General features: G+C 36.0%; 1 protein-coding gene across 1 annotated transcript; it reads left to right on the top strand.

The window, feature by feature from the left end:
• The first annotated feature begins 7740 nt into the window (after positions 1-7740).
• On the top strand, positions 7741-14031 carry LOC107062469 (uncharacterized mitochondrial protein AtMg00810-like). Its single transcript, XM_015313144.1, has 2 exons — positions 7741-8640; positions 13951-14031. Exons 1-2 carry the CDS (start codon positions 7741-7743, stop codon positions 14029-14031), a joined length of 981 nt encoding a protein of 326 aa, XP_015168630.1.
• The last annotated feature ends 244 nt before the right edge of the window (positions 14032-14275 follow it).

Here is a 14275-nt window from a genome sequence, read left to right as displayed (position 1 = left end):
GCGGATTGTGGAGAGGTTAATGATTAGGACTTAGGGATTTCAATTTTAATTTTTGATATATTTTAAATTGGGTTAATTTTATTGAAAAATTACCTAGTAACACATCTTTTTTTTACCTTATTTTCTATTATTCCCTACCATTTAAAGAAATTACTAAAATCCCTTGTTACCTCAAAACTTCTCTTTTTCCGAATACATTACTTTTCCAAATCAACTCCACGATTTCTCTTCCTATTATTATGCCAACAATCATAACAATAACCTTCATCAATCGATTTTTGAAATTCAAATCTGTTGTCTCTCCAGTCAATCAATTTCAAGTTCACCAATAGGTAGTTCTTCTTCTTCTTCTTCTTCTCCAATTTTCAATTCATCAGTTTTCATTTTTAAAAAAAATATTTTCATCTACAAATTTTTGATACTTATAGATGATCCTCCATCTTTTAGTATTGAAATTAATTAATTAGTCTTATCAAATGTAGGCCGTTGCTTAATTCTGACGACAAAGATTTTGAAATCGAAGGTGGAAAAATGCTCAAAAATAGAAAAAGATTGAGTTATTGGTGTCTCGGGTAAGGGCTTTAGATCAAGATCCATAGGTGACGCCATTATTGAAAGTGAAAATAAACTACAAGAGTTGATATAAAGTAAAAGAGAAGGTGTAGAAAGATTTCTTCATCATATTTCTTTGCTTTCAACAAATTAGATTATTGATTTTTTTCAATTTTTTGTTGTTTATCTTTTTCTGATACTTATGAGTTCTGGTCAATCGTTTAATATTGTTCTTACCCAATTAGTTTCACAAACGGAAGATCTCGTTCCTCGTGTTTGTGATTCAAAATCGATGAAAGATGCATTGCAAGTTCTAAATTACCCATTGAGAAAGATTCCAAAATTAAAGGGGAAGCAAAACGTGTTACTAAACCCTCTTCTCTACCCAAGGTTCATATCTTCAATGTTTCTAGTTGATTTTGATTCTTAATTTAATGTATATTGCCTTCGTTTCAATTTTATGATACATTACAATTTTATCATGTATAAGATATCATTTTCAAATATTATGTATATGACACGTTACTACGTCAAATTGTCTAATTGACTATGGGTCAGATGTTGTTATGTATCTGCAGTACTGTTTTATAACTAAAGTATATTTATGGTTTAGGTTTTAGGGTTTTGCATTAGGGTTTAGGGTTTAATGTTAAGGGCCTAAAGTTTAGGTTTAGGGTTTAGTCCCTAAGGTGTAGGGTGTAGGGTGTAGGGTTTAGGGTTTAGTCCCTAAGGTGTAAGGTTTAGGGTTTAGAGTTTATGATTTATGGTTTAGGACCTAAAGTTTAGGGTTAAAGGTTTAGGGTTTATGGCTTATGGTTAAGGGGTTAGGGTTTATAGTTTAGGCCCTAAGTTTTAGAGTTTACGAGCTAAGGCTTAGAGTTCATAATTTATGGTTTATGGTGTAGGGTGTATACCCTATGATTTAGGGTTTTGGCACTATAGCTTAGAGTTTATTGTTTATGATTTAAGGGTTTATGTCCTAAGGTTTAGGGTTTAGCGTTTAGGCCCAAAGGCTTAGGGTTTTGGGTTTATGGTTTATGGTTTTGGGTTTAGGCCTTAAGACTTAGATTTTAGGATTTAAATTTTAGGCCCTAATGTATAAGGTTTAGAGTTTAGAATCTAGGGTTGGGTGTAGGGTTTAGGGTTTAGGCCCTAAGGTTTAGGATTTAGGGTTTAGAGATTAGGTCCAAAGGTTTAGGTTTTAGGATTTATGGTTTAGGCCCTAAGGTTTATGATTTAGGGTTTAGATCCTAAGATTTATGGTTTATGGTTGATAATTTAAATTTCAGAGTTTAGGCCCTAAGATTTAGAGTTTATTGTTTATGTTTTATGATTTTGGATTTAGGCCACAAGGTTTAAGTTTTAGGTTCTAAGGTTTAGGTTTAGGGTTTTGGATTTATGGTTTATGTTTTAGGGTTTACGCCCCAAGGTTTAGGGTTTAAGATGTAGGCCCTAAGGTTTAAGGTTTAGTCCCTAAGAGGTTAAGCATTTAGGTCCTAAGGTTTAGGGTTTAGGAAGTAGAGTTTAGGGTTAGGCCCAAAGGTTTAGGGTTTACGATTTAGGCCCTAAGGTTTAGAGATTAAAGTTTAGGGTTAGGCTCGAAGGTTTATGATTTATGGCTTAAAGTTTTTTTTAATGACCCTTGAGGTGGGTCAAGGGTTGAGCAACATCCCCAGGCCTTACCATTAATTAAACAAAAACAAGGGAAATACAAGGAGGGGACAGAAACCTTACATCCGATCCTATGGTGGTTCATAAATCGGTTATCCTACTAAGGACAACCAACTCATCCCTGATAATAGAAAAGAAACCTAGATTAACTATGCACCTAGAAGAGTGGACTCCTCTCAATACAAGTAATATAGGAAAGAGATAAATGAGGGAGACTCTCCCCTTACAAAGTATGAAGAAAAAACAAGAAAAAAACTGAAGGGCATCTTCACATGAACCATATGGAAAGTTGTCTGATCAAGGTGGTTTTCTGATCTTCTTCATCTTTCTTCTTCTAAAATTTGGCATCTCACTCTTGTCCAGTATGTAGTGTCCTCTAGATTTTCTTGGTAGCTGGTGGACATGGAAGTAATGTTGAGGGACTTCACTGTTATGTATAGTTTTAAATAAAACATAAGCCCTAAAGTTAGCCTCTCTAAAAGTGTGATTACAGGAAAATGATTGGAATTGATGACATGTTCTCTTAAGGTTAGCTACAACATGCTACAAATTCCAAGGTAGAGCAGCTTGTTGTTTTATCCAGTGAACCACTAACTCGGAGTCTACTTCCAAAATCACTTGGTTAAAACCATTATTTAGACACCAAGATATACCCCATTGAGCAGCTTCAATCCATGTGTGGTTACTGGTACCATGGCCTAGTGGAGTAGCATTAGCATAGATTAAATCACCTTGGGCAACTCTAACAATACCACCAGCGCATATTTGCATGCACATCTATTTTTCCACAGGCTCCAACAAGTCAAGATAGTGATTATTGCAAACACCAAGGCCATAAAGTTCATACATGTAAAGTCAAGAGGAGAGATGATTAATATAGAAGAAGAAAGGAGGCTGAAGTAGCAAACAAGAAAAAACCAAAACAACACAATGAAATGACACTCATGTAACTACTCTACCAATTAATTCTCAACCTGTTAAAAATAATATTTCTAGTAGTGTTTCTGGTACCAAAGAACAACCATCAAGAACTCACCAGGATCAACAAAAAATTCAACAAAAAGGTATTGACTCAATGATCCCCACACCTCAACCCCATTGTAGTGTTGCAATCCCCACCCCAGTGTTAACCCTAAAGTTTATCAGGACAATCAAAGCAAGGAAGCCAACAATAAGCAAGGTATTGACTCAACGCTTCCCATCCCTCAACCCCATGGTAGTGTTGCTGTCCTCATTCCAAGTGTTGCCCATAAAGTATTTCATGACAAGCAAAGCAAGGATGCCAACAATAAGCAAGGTGTTGACTCAATACTCCATCAACCCCACCCCATTAATAATTGTGATGTTTTATCAAGATCTGAGAAGTCTGGAAGAGGGAAAGGGGGAAACCTGATCATCTCTCCTTTAGTAAAGAAGTTTCACATCTCCATGTTTCTAAACGCCTCTTAAGAAAAACTACTAAATATTGGAACACTTTGTTTTTGCATGAAAAACTGGAGTATTAGCAATAGAAATTGCAGCTTGGTTATCAATAAAAAAACCTCAGTCCCTTATTTTAGCTTCATATTCATATCACACATAATTTTTCTCAACCATAGTGCTTGATTCACAGCTGTTGTTGTTGCAACAATAATCTGCCCCGGCTGTTGATTGTAGTAATATCTTGTTTCTTGGATACCAAGAGAAGGTCCTGACTCAAGATTGAAACATAAACCTAAAGTACTCTTCATATCAGGTGCACCACCCCAATCACTATCGGAGAATCTGTTAAGTCTAAACTTCTGACTTTAGTAAAACTTAACACCATAGTTGATAGTTCCCTTGATGTATATGATAATTCTTTTAGCTTCTATAAAGTGTAAATCACTTGCACAATGCATGAACCGAGACAAAAACTCACTCCATATAGAATATTAGGCCTAGTTGCAGTAAAATACATCAAGCAACCAATGAGACTTCTATAATATGCCTCATCCACCTTTTCTATTCCATCATCTTTGGAATTTATTTTTTTTCATTCATTGGAGTACTCATATGAAACTTTGCAGTCTTCCATATGAAACTTCTTTAGGATTTCTTGAGCATATTTTCTCTGGCAAATGAACACACTGTCTTCATTTTTTTGAACTCTACTCCAACAAAGTACACCATCAGTCCAAGGTCTGTCATTTCAAAGACCTTCATAATTTCCAACTTGAAGTCCGCAATTAGGAAAACATTACTTTCTGTGACAATGAGATCGTCAACATTATAATAAGTATAACTACACATGAACACTTAATATAAAGTGTAGACTCAAATAGGCTCTTCTTGAATCCTAAAATTAGCAAATGATCGTCAATCTTGCTATACCAAGCTCTTGTGCTTGCTTTAAACCACAAAGATATTTCTTTAGCAAACAAACCTTATTTTCTTGCCCCTTGACAACAAAACCATTTAGTTGCTCAAAATAAATCCCCTCCTGGAGAAGGCCATTGAGAAAGGCCGACTTAACATCAAGTTGATAAACTTTCCAACCTTTTTCCGCTGCAGTGGCTAGTAGAAATTTGATTGTATCAAGTCGAGCAACTGGTGTGAAATTTCTGAGTAGTCTACTCCAAAGATCTGAGCGCAACCTTTCACTACAAGCCTTGCTTTGTGTTTGTTGATGGAGCCATTAGTATTTAGCTTTGTCCTGAAGACCCATTTTACACCAATGATCTTTCTGTCTAGAGGTTTCTCAACAAGCACCCAAATTTGATTTTTTCCGATCATCATCACCTCCTCCTTCATTGTTGCCACCCATTTGTCATCGCCTTCTACTTCCTCATAGCTTGCGGGCTCACAAATTGTAGTATTGTGTCTCCGATAGATATTAGAGATCAACCACATGCCTCTAACAGGAGGAGCATCTACTAGATCTTTTGGATCTAATAGACTGTCAATGGGTGGATTGTTTTCGGTGTTCTGCCAATTCCATTGTTGGTCCTCAATGAACTGGACATCTCTACTTGAGACAATTTTCTCCATTTGAGGTTCATAAACCTTATGCTTTGGAGAAAATATTGTAGACTATACAGATTCCAGGAACTGCCTTCTTATCAAGCTTATCTCTTTTAACCAGTGGTATATAAGCGAAACACAAGTAGCCAAGAATTTTGAGAAATTGCAATGAGGGTTTATGACCATACCATGCTTCATATGGTGTTTTATCCTTTACAGATCTAGAAGGAAGTCTGTTTTTCAAAAAAGCAACAGTGTTGGCAACCTCCGCCCATAACCTTTTTGGTAGATGTTTCTTATGTCGCATGCACCTAGTTATCTACATTATAGTTCTATTTTTCTGCTCACTAATTCCATTTTGTTATGAAGTATAAGGGACTGTTAGCTGATGTTCTACACCAGCTTTTTCACAAAGTAATTTGAACTGATTTAAAAAGTACCCCTTCCCATTATCAGACCTAAAGTCAAAATTTTGCAGCCACTTTGATTTTCCACCTTTGCCTTAAAATTCCAAAACACATCAGCTACATCTGACTTGAATTTTAAGATAAAAAATCCAGGTCAGTCTTGTTAGATCATCAATAAATACAATGTAGTAAAGAATACCATTTAAAGATGGCGTTCTGTGAGGTCCACACAAGTCTATATGAATGAGCTGAAGTTTTTTTTATGCTCTCCAAGTTGCTTTGGGAAAGGTTTCCAAGTAAACAAGCTTGGCAATTTGTCCACCGATTATGCAATCTTGGTATCATTTAAGTTCCTTTCTTTGAAAGAACATCATACCTTAACAATGAAAATGACCCATTCTTTTATGCCAAACTTTTGTAGAGTTGCCTGACATAAGAAAAGTTGTCTGCTCTTCTTCAAAAGGAATGAGTGGGAAATACCTCCCCTCCATTTTGACCTTGAATATCTCATCGCCGGATGGATCTTCTATCACACAAGGTTTTTTTTGAAGAACAAATTGAATCCATTCTCCATTAATTGACCAACACTGAGAAGGTTTCAATCAACGTCTAGAACATACATAATATTTGGGATAAACTTAGTTCTAGAGCCACTCTAATGGCTTTGGTGCCCTTGCCTTTGAGAGCAAGACACTCTCCATTTCCAATTCTAACTTTCTTTGTCTCAGTGTTTCACAACTCTTTGAACAATATCTTATCATATGTCAGCCATGTGGTTAGAGCAAGTGCAATAAATTAGCCAACTTTCATTTGAATCTAGGCTTGTGACACAAGTTGCAACAAAGAGGTGATCTTCTTCTTCTCGATCAACAACTTGAGCTTCAACTTCAGGCTGCTGAATTTTGGCTTTACAAATTACAACTTCGTGACCCTGTTGATTGCACTTCCTGCATTTTGCATCAGGTCTCCTCCAACATTTGAAAGGAGGGTGCCCTTTTTTCGACAGTACCGACAAGGACGATAGTTAGCCTTCTTGCTTTTAGCAAAATTCTCACTATTATGTCCTTGCATCTTCTTGTTCCGCTTCTTCTTGTTTCTTCCATGATCTTGATGTTTAACTAATAGGGTTGCTTCAACAACTACTTCGTGTGTCATTACACGCCGTTGCTCTAGTGCTTGAAAAACACTTAAAAGCTCTACTAGTGTAATTTTGGACAAGTCCTTAGTATTTTCTAAGGTTGTAACAGTAGCCTCAAATATTTCAGGTACTATTACAAGGATTTTTCAACAATCCTTGAATCGTTAAAAGTGGAATCCAACAATCTGATTTGCTATATTAAGAAGTAGGTCAGAATACTCCTTTATGGTTTCACTTTCCTTCATACTTTGCAGCTCAAACTCACGTACTAAATATAGCACTTGCATCCCTTGAGTTCTTTCATATCCTTTATACTCTGTCTTGAGATAATACCATACCTCTTTTGCTGACAGTAGATCTTTGTTGATGATATCCCAGCAAGATTGAAAAACCTCCCATTCATACCATCAGGACCAGCTGCAGAGTTGGGGTTCATGGAAAAACTACACATTTGAATTCTTCCATAGCTGGTATAACTTGAAGATTATTTTTTTGAATCATTCTAGGAATGCAATTCAGAGCCTCTTCATGGATAAACTTCTCCTCACCAGTAAAGATATTTTGAAAATAATCACTAGCAACTTTAGCAATATCTTCCTCACCCTGAACCCAATCACCTTGATAATTTGGAATCTTATGGATGTGAAGCTTCCTTCTCCTGCCTCTTATCAAAGAGTTAAAATAAGCAGAGTTCATATATCCCTCCTCGAAACTTTGTAATTGAGTTTTCTGCTTGAGGATAGATTCCTCCATCTTGAGAATTTTCTGATATATTCAGTATTTAATTGCATGAAGAGAAGTTCTGGATTCTTCAGTGTTCCTGGAAATATGCTCTTCTTCAGCAATTCAAACCTTTTCATCATAATCTTTGACATTATGTGGATGACCTTTTGATTACATGGAGCAGTGAAAAGTTAATTGATGAGTTCAAGCAAGATATGATGCAAGCTTTTGAAATGTCTGATCTTGGTCTTATGACATAAATTTGGAATGGAGATTACACAACGAAAATATGAGTTTTTTGTTTACCAGAAAAAGTACGCAAAGGAAATTCTCACGAAATTCAAAATAGAAAACTGCAAAGAGATTAGTATTCCCATAAACCAAAAAGAGAAACTAAGTAAAGATGATGGAGCCGAAAAGGTGGATCAGACATACTTCAGAAGTTTCATTGGGTGTTTAATGTATCCTACAACAACAAGACCCGATATATTGTATGTTGTAAGTGTTTTATCAAGATTCATGCATTGTCCTAGTGAAGTACATTTTCCGGCAGCCAAAAGAGTTGTGCGATACTTCAAAGGAACCATCACCTATGGAGTCAAGTTTCAGAAGAGTCAACCTGTGAAGCTTTGTGGGTATTCCGACAGTGATTGGGGCGGTTTCGAGGGTGATGCAAAGAGTACTTCAGGGTACTATTTTAGTTTTGGTTCTGGAATTTTCTCATGGAGTTGTAAGAAACAAGATATTGTAGCCCAATCTACTGCCGAAGCTGAGTTTGTGGCAGCTGCAACAAAAGTAAATCAAGCATTGTGGCTTAAGAAAATTCTGGTTGATTTGCATATGGAACCGACTGGAAGCATGAAAGTGTTCGTGGACAATGAAGCAGTAATAGCTATATCTCACAATCTTGTGTTTCATGGAAGAACTAAAAACATCAAAATCAAGTTATTTTTCTTGAGAGACGTGCAAAAATATGAAGATATATTCACTAAACCTTTACCAATCATTAAGTTTCACCTTTTCTTGAGAGAAGTGCAAAAAGATGGAGATATAACTCTTTTCTACTGCAAGATGGAAGAACATTTGGATGATATATTACTAAGCCTTTACCAGTCAGCAAGTTTCAGCTTCTCTGGCAGAAAATTGGAGTTTGCAGTTTCCAAACATGTATTAAATATGATTGCTTGCATAAACATCAACATAAGCATAAAATTTAAACAACATAAGTCATAAACCATGATCAACACAAGTGAATCTCATCTTAAAATATACTTACGATACTTCCTTGAAGTAAACTTGTTTCATAATAACTATGCTAACTTGATGTGAGAAGTAGTGAATTCTTAGTTGTTCTCATTATCCGTGGAAGGCACGTCATCTTGCCAATCCAAGCTAAGCCATTGTCCATGGAAGAGCACATCATCATTACCATCCAGGCTACCATGGAAAGGTGTCATCTCTTTACCAAATCAAGCTACCATGAAAAGGTATCACCTCCTTACCAATTCAAGCTACCATGATAGGGTATCATCTCCTTACCACTTCAAGCTACCATGAAGAGGAATCTCATTACCAATTCAAGCTACCATGAAAAGGTATCATCTCCTTACATATTCAAGCTACCATGAAGGGGTATCATCTCCTTACCACTTCAAGCTACCATGAAGAGGAATCTCATTACTAATTCAAGCTACCATGAACAGGTATCATCTCCTTACCAATTCAAGCTAACATGAAGGGGTATCATCTCCTTACCACTTCAAGCTACCATGAAGAGGAATCTCATTATCAATTCAAGCTATCCATAGAGGTATCACAGTACCAATCCAAGCTATCCATGGAAAGGTATACATTACCAATTCAAGCTATCCATCGAAAGGCATCACATTACCAATCCAAGCTATGTCTTATTACCATAACTCATAAGTTGTTAGATTCATTTTAGGTGAGCAAGCCTTTCAACCTAGAATCATTCAATGTGTGAAAACCATTCACATTCATACATAAGCAATTTATATGGGAACTATCCCTTCCACAAAAATAACATCTAAATCATCAATTCATAATAGAAGCTTTACTTCCAAAGCCCTACACCTCATCCTAATCATATATGCCTAAATCTCAAAATAATTCTAATCATAAATCATCATATATGCTTCAATCTCAAACAATTCTTAATGTATCTCATCAATCCTATAAGAATACATCTAAACCCAAAAATTCTCCTTTCATGGCATAAAACTCATTTACATCAATTTTATCTTTTTAGACATGGGTTAGGCATGGGTACATTTTTTAAAATTCATCCTAAAAACATGTAATCCAGCAATTCAATCATAAAAAATCATAATCCACTCAATTCGATCAACATTCATCAAGACCCACAACATTAGAAGAAAACCCTAACTCAAATTGGGGAATTTCTACTTTTCAATTGGGGAATATTGGAGACTCCATGGATAAAAGGATTCCATAGATGAAAATCTATTATGATAACAAATCCCACAAATGCTTGAGGAATGGAGACTTGACCTTTATCCTAGCTTCAACTCTTTTTTCTTCTTCAAGTTCTAGAGGGAGAAATATTTGAAAGGAGGAGCTTAATCTTCTTTTGAGAATTTGAGAGAATGAACTTAGTTTGGGTGATTTGGGGGTTTAGAATCATTATATAGGGCTTTGGGTTGAAGAAAAAATGACTTAGTATTGAGTTAAAACAATTGGGAAACGACCCAATAACCCCTAACTTAAAAACTTCCGAATTGGCTTAGTGGAAGCCCATCACGGGTTGTCATGACCACCACGGTCCGTCAAATGGGACTTGAAGAAATTCAGCCTGACAGTGCTTCACTATTTTGGGCATAACTGTTTACTCCGAGATGGTAGTTGGGCAAACGCGGTGGCGTTGGAAAGAGGACTTAGAGACCTTTAATTTGATAGGTCATGGGCCACCTAATTCATTTTTTGCTAAAAGATATGATTGGTTGAAGTTGACCCTAAACTCTAAGTCTATTGAAAACCCTTCTAGGACGACCTCACAGTCCATATGGGGCTTCACGAGCCGTTGTGATGCTCATGGCCCTTAGCCAACAGCTAAGGGAGGACCCCTACTAACTTGACCCACTTGACGATACTTTGACGGCCCGTCAACCTCACCATGGTCCGTCTAGGCGTTCGTCAAAGTGAAGCATGCATGGGGCAGGTTCTTGAAACCTACCACGAGCCCCTTAAAGGACCGTGGTCCCCTTCATGGCCCATCTGGGGCTCCGTGGAGGGTTTCATGGTCCACTTCTTGGGCTTGTGAGTTTCCCACTTTGGCCCATTTTTAGACTCCTTGATTCCGGGGTGTTACAGTAATCCTCAAAGGTTTTCTTACAGGGAAGTAATAACATTGAAATTTCCCACAAAACACCAAGGTAAGATAGTATTAGCATGATGTAGAAGTCTATCCCATAAGGGTCTTCTAAGAGAGTCTCTACATTTAGCATAAACAAAAGAGATGAGAAAAGGCTGAGGCAACATAGTAGTCTTAATCTAACAAGTGATTTGTTTCTGATCATTGTCAATAATGTTATAATCCACATCCTGAGACCAAAACAACCAAATTTGTCCATTGGTATTATAAGCAGCATACTACATTGTTAACTGAGTTTTGAAATTTTGAATTTGATAGTTGTCTGAAAAAGGCTCCCTGATAGCAATAATAATTGTATGGTGGATCTTTTTGAGAGATTTGATTCTTTCTATTGAACCTTGGGTATTTATACTCCTAGCATTCTAAATAATTGTACTAATCATTGGAATTTTTTTGATGAATAGAGCCTGGTGTTTGGTCTGTCGCGGGAAGTGAGGGGGGGGGGGGGGGAATGGTGGAACTGGAGGGTTTAAATGGATCTTGTTTTCAACTTCCTTTCTCTTCTTTTTGTCTTCATCCCTTAGCTTGATTTGCACACATGTAACAGGTGGCCTTGCTGTTTGCAATAGGAACAATAATCAGGGAACCCCTCATATTGAATAGCTTGCCATTTACCAATAATAAAGTACTCTTCATCAAATCTCATCCAAACATGGGGGGGGGGGGGTCTTCTCTTGGAAACATCCATTTGTAACCTTACTTTTGTGACACTTCCTCTAGTTTTTTGAAGAGATGCTACATCTAAGTAAAAGTTTTTACCAATAGGAGATAACAAGACTGTGATAAATTCCTTGTTATAGCAATGCCAAGGAAACTCAGGAAGTGTAATCCATACAGGAACTATTGGAGTTTCTTCTTCCAATATATAGTCCAGACTTGCAGTCTCATTAGTCGCTCCTGAATATATATCTATTGTTTGTTCCATACAAAGACATGGTCCTCCTCATAATCAAGATTTATATAAATATGCCTTACATTGAAATAAGCTATCTTGACTCCTCCAGTTAACTGAGTTTAGAGGATGAAGCTTTGGCGAATGAGCTCAATTTTAGGCATAGTGTGGGTGAATTTTCCCATTAAAGTAAATCTACATCTAGCAACTAGATTTACTATGTAAGCATCCTTTTTGAAGATAACAACAAAAAGACCAGTAGTGATTTTTGTGATAGATAGCTCAATGGGAACTTCATTCTTATTTTGGTTGGCTCTCAACCTGGTAGCATAAGACTGAACATTGAGGCTCCATGTTATTGTATATAGGAAATTAGTTTCTGAAGGTGCAATTAAAAATGAAATGAAATTCAAAAAATTGTAGATGTGGGATTATAAAAATTAGAATAGCCTTCAATTAACCACTATCTTAAAGGATGATACATATATGTGCTACACTATTCCACCACTTCCACGTGGAAGTGATGGTGTCAACTTAATTAGTTTTTATCCCCTTATATAAGTATTCATGTATTACATAAGTTCGTGGCAAACTACATATAACTTTTGAAATATATTAAAATTAATAGAAAATTATTTTGAATGAATCCTACCTCATAAAATAATATTTCCTTAATATAACAGGTCTCACAATCTTCATTAAAATATTAATAAACCATAAACTCTTATAAATAACAGACAAATATATAGTAATTAAGATTTTTTTTCCATAAATATGTAAGACATTTTTGAAAAAGACTAAAAATATTACATTACCAAACATTAATTCAAAATCAATATTTCCAAACACGAGCAGTATTACAATAAAATTCTCTAATCTAGACTTGTAATAAGTCAGGTATTACAAAAAATTTAAAATAATTAATTTTAGTAAGTGATGAATGGGCCAAGTTCAAAATTTATTTTAGGATCCTATACTATTTGGCCCATGTATATATTAAAATAAGTTAGTAGGGTTTATTTTAGAAAGGAAAAGAAAAGGATTCAGAACTTACCTGCAGCGTGATGACGACTTTCAGGTGAGAGCTTCAAAATTTAAGTCCATTTTACATATTATATGTTGCAAGGAAATGAACAAATTGTGCAGTGTTCGTAAAGGAAAATAGTATTATATCATGGGCAAGAACCAAAATGAATCGATGTTGTTGTGAACGTGATTGTTACTAGTTGACGTGTCCAATTATGAATTGTTACTAATTGACGTGTCCAATTATGAATGAATTACGACCAAATGATTTTAGGGAAAATCATAAGACAATGATGATGTGATGTTGGGATGAAAATAGATTAATAAATCAATTTTTAATCAAGTTAATGAGAATTTTTGTAGTTGACAGTAATGGTGCATAATTAATTAATGTCGATTTTGCATTGTTTTTATTGGTTATCGCATTATTATTCATGTTTTGATATATTAAGATATGTAATTCAATATTAGGTGTATTATATTATTTGAATACTATTAAATTTCTGGTATTGGAAGAATTAAGATGTCACGACCCAGGGGTGTACCCTACATGTACCAAGGCGTACAAGACCCGGAGAGGCCTCATACAAGCCCTTTAGCATATCATAACATATAGCAATAGAAATTATGCATAAATTTTAAAACTCTTTCCATACAATCAAAGTCTTTTATAAAACCAAGCGAAAGTCTTAAACAATTTGTCTCAAACCATCTAAAACAACTTGCATAAACCTTTGGGACGCTGCCCATACAAAAGTCTAAAACATAAAAGAAAAGTGATCACATCCTCGATGCTATGAGGACTCACCAAGTCTTCAACTCCTTGCTCTACTAGAAACCTAGCCACGAAAATGGAATTCAATATCGTTGGAACCTACATTTGATAAGAATGTAGGCAAGAGTAAGCGTTAGTACAAAATGTACTAAATATGATAGCTAACATAAGAGCATAACATAAGGGTTAGTCAACATAAGACATATGCCATAATCATAAGATATACTTCATAAAACATAAACTATAAGCATAAAAGACAACAACATACTCATAGGCATAATCTCTGACATAGGCATAATTGTAACGACCCGAACCGTCGTTATTTAGGAAAAACGAAATACAAGAAAAACACTGGGACCACTGTCCCGCCAGGGCGGGCTAGATGCTGCTAGGGCGGCAGCACCACCACAGGATAAGTGGCCACCAGAGCGCGATAGGCCAGACAAAATGTAAATAACGCGAAGTTTGATTTTCTCTTTTTTCTTAAAACACCTAAAAGAGGCGTGGATCACCCAGAAACCCTCTAAAAGCTGCTCTAAGCTTGGGAAAGAAGGAGAAGGGGATTTCTAGTGCGGGGATGGTGATATCTTGCGGATTTTCGGTCAAAATGCTCCGTCTCGTTGTCCGAAAACCAAAAATTTATCTACAATCCCTCAGCGAATGCTTTGCGCCCAGGTTTTATTAATTGAGTAGTTAT

Source organism: Solanum tuberosum, unplaced genomic scaffold (genome assembly GCF_000226075.1).
Source record: "Solanum tuberosum cultivar DM 1-3 516 R44 unplaced genomic scaffold, SolTub_3.0 scf00231, whole genome shotgun sequence".
Lineage (NCBI taxonomy): Eukaryota > Viridiplantae > Streptophyta > Magnoliopsida > Solanales > Solanaceae > Solanum > Solanum tuberosum.
The sequence above is the reverse complement of the archived record's forward strand: the minus strand, read 5'-3'. Positions and strand labels throughout refer to the sequence as shown.

Excerpts from the sequence above, each read along its gene's own strand:
- LOC107062469 (XM_015313144.1), top strand. The coding sequence starts at position 7,741 with ATGGAGATTACACAACGAAAATATGAGTTTTTTGTTTACCAGAAAAAG. Across the intron at positions 8,641-13,950 it reads AGTTTGCAGTTTCCAAACAT|GGCGGGCTAGATGCTGCTAG; the intron begins GTATTAAATATG and ends CTGTCCCGCCAG.